The sequence below is a fragment of the Glycine max genome, chromosome 10, assembly GCF_000004515.6.
Source record: "Glycine max cultivar Williams 82 chromosome 10, Glycine_max_v4.0, whole genome shotgun sequence".
Lineage (NCBI taxonomy): Eukaryota > Viridiplantae > Streptophyta > Magnoliopsida > Fabales > Fabaceae > Glycine > Glycine max.
In genome coordinates this window covers 10373495-10380096 of record NC_038246.2, presented here as the reverse complement: position 1 = coordinate 10380096, position 6602 = coordinate 10373495, and the positions used below count along the sequence as shown (strand labels likewise).

The following is a 6602-nucleotide window of genomic DNA, read 5'->3' as shown; positions in this document are numbered from 1 at the left end:
ACCCCCTGCACGAGAAAGGTTAAATGGAGAGGGAAATGGTGACTTTTTCACCCAAAACTTCTTCCTCTCATCCAAAAAACGTATGCTCACTGGATCCCTTGGATTTCCAGCCTCAGGTCACCATTTCTCAATGTTTTTTGATTCCATTTTGCACTGTTATTCATTCCCAACAAGAGATGGCTCCGAAGAAGCTCTCCACAAAGAGGTCCAGGAGGGACACCCATGGGGAAAGCTCCAGTGCCTCCGTGGAGTTCGATAGTCACCGGTTCCGAAGTGTCGAGCACCAGCAGCATTTTGAGGCCATCAAGGGATAATCGTTCCATAGGGAGAGGCGCATCCAGCTCATAGAGGATGAGTACTCAGACTTCCAGGAGGAGATAGCTCGTAGGCATTGGACACCTCTAGTGACTCCCATGGCCATGTTCGACCCTGGGATAGTCCTAGAGTTCTACCGACAGTGCGAATTCAGCCAGAGGAGGGACCAGGCCTCTGGCTTTGACGAGGAGGCCATCGCCCAACTGTTGTGCATACTGGGGCAAGACTTTGCCCGGACCGCTGCGGGGAGGCGGTTGTGGATTATGCGCACCAACATGACTACTCTGACTCAAATATGGATGACACTGCTACTCAGTAACATCCTGCCCAGCGACCATAATTTTGACCTTCGTCTGCCTAGGGTGAGAATGTTCATCTTTGCCCTCGGAAGAAAAGAAAAAGAAAAGAAAAAAAAGAAGTTCCTGATCAAAGATCGGAAGAAGAGGAAAATAAGAAAATTCCTAATCAAAGATTGGAAGAAAGCAAAAAAAAGAAGAAAGAAAAATTTCCTATCAAAGATCGGAAGAAAACAAAAGAAATATACAGAAAAGTATTTGGACTAGAAAATATCTGAACAATACAGAATTGTCACAAGCAAACAAGAAAAGAAAGGAAACCACGGCTTGAAGTGGTCCTCTCCCTTTGATCGCTAACCAAAATCCTGTGCACTGACGACTTTCTCGCCCCGCACTAAACAAAAACAGAAAAGGAAAAGGCCCAAACACTTAGAGCCGAATTTCCAACCAAAACAACATTCCCGAAAAAGTCCTATTGATCCATGATCACCCTGTGATCTTTAATTTGATAGGAAATGATTTGCAAAATCAAGTCATGACATATCTATGGTTCGGAATTAGGATAAAACACTTACCTGTGTGAGATTTATACACTTTGAGTGATTTTTCTTCTTTTTTGTTGGACCCAGTGTTTCCTCTAAATGGTCGCTTAGAAGAAAATTTTATCAGCATACCCTCCTTCCCCTCGGTAGACACGTTTGTTTTTCTCCAAAAACTATATGTTGCTCTGATCAATTGGAGGTTCTGTTTCTTTGCTAAAGCATGTTTTCATTTTAGCGAAAGAACTCTGAGACTATTTTAGTCTCACACAAAGTCAAGAACTACGTTGGTTTGAGTTCCTCATCACAAATTGAGGATATGCAGGAGCAAAAGCCACGCTTTTGTCGACGACCCCACTTTTTGCTATCGTGACCTGTGAGTCCGTTGGCATGCATAGATGCTCTATATAGTAACTCGCACACACTCATTTGCTATCAGTAAGACTCAAAGCCCGATAGCATGCAGTGACTAACGTCGTCATCTGCACCTTCCCCGAAGATGTCAGCGTCTTCCGGCCTAGACTGCGGAAAAGTCTCATTTGCTATCCATAAGATTGAAAGCCTGATAGCATGCAGTGACTAACGTCATCATCTGCACCTTCCCCAGAGATGTCAGCATCTTCCGGCCGAGACTGCAAAAAAGTCTCATTTACTATCTGTAAGACTCAAAGTCCGATAGCATGCAGTGACTAATGTCGTCATCTGCACCTTCCCTAGAGATGTCAGCGTCTTCCGGCCGAGACTACGAAAAAGTCTCATTTACTATCCATAAGACTCAAAATCCGATAGCATGCAGTGACTAACGTCGTCATCTGTACCTTCCCCGGAGATGTCAATTTCTTCCGGCCGAGACTACGAAAAAGTCTCATTTGCTATTCATAAGACTCAAAGCCCGATAGCATGCAGTGACTAACATCGTCATCTGCACCTTCCCCGGAGATTTTAGCATCTTCGGGCCGAGACTGCGAAAAGTCTCATTTTGCTATCCGTCAGACTCAAGGGTCCGGTAGCACATGGATATACCTCATGGTTATCTGCACCTTTATCATCCAGAGACAAAGAAGTCTGATGAAATCAGAATGATGATGGTCGGCCATATCTAATCATTTTGAAGATTTTTGCAGGTTTTCCCCAATTTTTTCTGTTTCCATCCAAAGACGTCCAAGTCTGACGATGAGTTTCACTGGTTGGGCTATTGATTACTCGAGTGAGGATCCGCTCGAACGAAATTAGTGTCTTATCTTTACTTCCCTTTTATCTCCGATAAAAGATAAGTAAAGAGGGACTACTATCATACCCTAATTTCGTCCGGAATCCATTGTTTGTCGGCATGCGACCTTCGTTTGACCACCTCAAAATGTTTAACACCCATCGTTGTAGAATCCATAAAGTTCTGAGATGTTTCGAGAAGAAACCAGTCAAAAACACGAAAACGGGAGTGTATTTAGCAAAGTAGAGTGTGTGTAAATAAACTGTTACACTATAATTTCATCCGAGGACCATTGTTGATTGCTTCGGAATGCTTAACACTCATCGCGGTGGAATCCATAAAGTTTCATGAGATTTTGGAAAGAAAACAGCCAAAAACATAAAAATAAGGGGTGGACTTATCAAGATAGGATGTAAATAGAAATTCGAATCTAGGCCCTTTCGGAATATTTTGGAAGTTGGGTTGCATAAGGAGGAAGCAAATAGGCGGCAAACTCCTCCACGTTTTGTTGAAAAATGGTTTTTGAGGCTTCCGTAAAATTTCTGAAAATCTTGGGTAAGCATATTTCACTTAATATTGGTGAAAGGGAAGAGAAAAAAAGATGAAAATCAAATCCGAAAAACTTCCGTAAGGCTTCCATAACTTTTTCGTAAAGTACAAAAGGGGGTGAACTTAGTAATTGGGGTGTGCTTAGAAATTTTCCTCAAAAAGCCTCTGGGCGGCAAGCACCACCCTTTTTCCCTATAAATAGGGGAGGGGGGCTGTTCCAAAAATATTCATGACCCTTAGGCTATGCATTTCAGCTATTTTGGGTAAAAAACATGTTTTCGTGAAGAAGAATCTAGTCGAAGTGCTTCCGTAACGCTTCCAAGACGTTTCCGTGAGTAAATCTATGAAGATTTTCCTTCGTTCTTCACTGTTCTTCGTTCTTCAACCGGTAAGTGTTTGAATCCGAGACTTTCAATTCATTTCTTGTTTTGTTTGCTTTCATCTTCATCTCGTTCACTTTCGATTTTCTTTTCTTCTGTTTTTAACGTGCTTTAACCGTTTATTTAAGCCGTTATCTCGCCTAATAAATGATAAAATGAATTTCAACCAATCATTTGTGTTGTAATGTCATTTAATCACTGTTAAAGCAAAATCTAACCAATAGTTCACGTTGTAACCTCGGTTAAACAAAAAAAACAAAATAATAATAAAATAATCAAAATATCTTGAAAAAATAATAATAAAATAATCAAAATATCTTTGAATAAAATAATCAAAAAAATCAATCGGATGTTTTTCTTTGGAAGTTTCCTTGAATGAATTGACTAATAACCAAAGTGAAACTAAGGTTAAAATCAACTCACACATCAAGCTTTGTCCGTAAAAGTCACTTAAAACCGTTTTAAGGTCCAACGCCTCAAACGGTCCTCTTTGCTTTTATCGGTTAACATGAACCGTTCAAAAGCATAAAATCAACCCATAACTTTACCGCTTTTGCAAGAACTACACAAATCTGATTTCCTCATCGCAATTGAGGATACGTAGGAGCAAAAGCCCCGCTTTTGTCGACCACCCCAAGAGATCGTTAATGATCCAACGCCTTAACATTTCTCTCCTTTCAAAACAAGAGATCGTTAATGGTCCAACGTCTTAACGTTTCTAAAATAAGAGATCGTTAATGGTCCAACACCTTAATGTTTCTGTCCTTTCAAAAGATCGTTTAATGGTCCAATGCCTTAAACAATTTTTTGTGCGGTTAAAATCGATCTTGCGGAAAAAGATCAAAACAACTTAACCAACGTTTAGTTCTAAAATAACTACGTAGGTTTGATTTCCTCATCGCAATTGAGAATACGTAGGAGCGAGGGAAACACCCTTGTCGACCACAAAAAGATAAAAAATACAAAAAACATAAAAAGCATAAAAACACAAAAAGACATAAAAAAGGGAAAATAAAACATTTTGAAGTCATATTTGCACACTTGATTAAAGTCTGCCGTCCATTGTGACAGACGCGTGGGGTGCTAATACCTTCCCCGTGCGTAAAAACAAATGTGACTCTTCATGTTTAAATTTGAAAATCAAGATGTTTAGAAACACTAGTAATTGGTTACAAGTATTGTGTAATCGATTACACAAGTTAAAAATGATTTGAAAATGTTTTATCACTAGTTGTGACTGTTGAAGTTTGAATTATAACGTTTTAAAACATTGGTAATCGATTACATGCTCATGGTAATGAATTACAACTTTGTAAATCAGTTTTGAAAACAATGTTGGCTACTGGTAATCGATTACTACCTTATGGTAATCGATTACCAGAGAGTAAAAACTCTTTGGTAAAAGATTTTGTGAAAAATTCTTGTGCTACTCAATATTTTGAAAAACTTTTGTAGTACTTATCTTGATTGAGTCTTCTCTTGATTCTTAAATCTTGAGTCTTGAATCTTGATCTTGATTGTTCTTGAATCTTGATTCTTGAAACTTGATTCTTGAATCTTTGGAATTTGCTTAACTCATGATTCTTTGGCATCAACAAAATAATCTTGGAAGTCATTGCTTCTACATTAATTATATATAATATCAAATATATATATATATATATATATATATATATATATTAATATTTTATATTAAAAAATTCATATAATTAACTTCTAATTAATTCCATTTGTATGAAATAAATTAATGTAACATAATAATTTTAAATCGAATCGAGTTAATGATCTAAACCAAATTGGTTCATGAGCTTGAATTGAATTGACTTTCAGCTTGAAAAAAAATAAATTCAAATTGAGCTTCAAACATAACTGATTCTTATCTAGTCAAATTCAGATAAACAAGTTCAACATGATATGACTCATTTCTCAGTGGTGCAAACTGCAATGGGAGTATAAAGTCAATTGTACCAAAATATAATTGACATATAGTAGAAAAGATAAAAGTTAGGAACAAATTATTTTCAATACATTTTCTTTTATTGGTTGACATTCATTGGAAATGACAAAATTTGTTGGGTCCCACATCATATGTAATGATTTTCTCTCTCTTGAATTTGTAGTTTTCAATAAATTCCAACTAATTACAGATGGGGTGTTAGAAGGGGTATGCTAAAAACTATTTCATAGCCCTCCTTTGGTAATAAATTAACTATCATTTTCCTTAATTAATTATTAAACCAAATTATTCTTCAAAATAACAGATAAGACTGACGCTGTAAAAGAAAACTACCTGGAAAAAAACTCAGTACAGATATACATTTCTGTACCCAGAATGGTTTATATAGAAAATCATTTGCACATACCATATAAGGCATTCAATTGAGATTCACTTAATCTTGAAACCATTTTAATGCGGTCAAAATACAGGTCAGAAAGTCCACAGAGGCGCGCTTGGCTCACCATATCAGACTCTAGTTCGCCAAACCAAACCTTTTCCTATAAATTGAGCCTAACATCTCCTCTATGTTGCACCTCAATATTCATATTTCATATCATATAAGATAGCAAAGCCTATAACCCATGGAGTCAAACAACATGCCAGACTTGAACGGTGTCGCTAAGAAGACTAAAGGTCGACAAAAGATCGAAATGAAGAAGATGAGAAAGAGAGTAACCTTCGGTGACATTCTCAAGCGTCGCACTGGGGTTTTCAAGAAAGCCAGTGAGCTTGCAACCCTTTGTGGCGTGGATGTCGCTGTGATTATGTTCTCACCCGTAATCGAGTATTTTCGTTTGGCAGTCCCAGTGTTGATTCTGTTGTCCAACGCTATAAGACACAGGGCCCACCTCCCCTCCTTACCTTGGACCTCAACAAGGTGCACTCCACTGTGGACGAAGTTGAGCTCCACACACACCTCCACTGCTTGTCCAACCAAATTGCTATTGAGAAGAAGCGCACAAAGGATTTAAATCATTTAGCGAAGGCTGCAGAGGATCAGTTCTGGTGGGCTAGGCCTATTGAAAGCATGACCGATTCCCAACTTGACAAGTATAAGAAGATGTTAGAGGATTTTAAGAGACAACTCAAAGAAAAACGTGGGAACCTCAACTGATGATGCCCTATTTAAAGTTTTAGTCAATGTTTTTTAATTTAATATGTTTTAGAATAAGCACTAGCTTAATCAAATTAATGTTTGGGGTGTGGTTAGGATTGATTATCTAGGACTTATGTTTTCGTTATGTTGAATAGTCTTCATCATGTGTTGGTAAACTATGTTTCCTTTATGTTGTTTCTTTGCTTTGTTAGTGGAGT

At 37.9% G+C, this 6602-nt stretch overlaps 1 protein-coding gene across 1 annotated transcript; it reads left to right on the top strand.

The window, feature by feature from the left end:
• The first annotated feature begins 5869 nt into the window (after positions 1-5869).
• On the top strand, positions 5870-6402 carry LOC106794751 (agamous-like MADS-box protein AGL62). The gene is made up of 2 exons (XM_041006168.1): positions 5870-6046; positions 6130-6402. The coding sequence occupies exons 1-2, from the start codon at positions 5870-5872 to the stop codon at positions 6400-6402; spliced, it is 450 nt and encodes a 149-aa protein (XP_040862102.1).
• The last annotated feature ends 200 nt before the right edge of the window (positions 6403-6602 follow it).

Bases quoted from the DNA above. Each gene is read 5' to 3' on its own strand.
- LOC106794751 (XM_041006168.1), top strand. From the start codon at position 5,870: ATGGAGTCAAACAACATGCCAGACTTGAACGGTGTCGCTAAGAAGACT. The intron at 6,047-6,129 runs GTGATTATGTTC...TATAAGACACAG, and splicing joins TTTGTGGCGTGGATGTCGCT to GGCCCACCTCCCCTCCTTAC.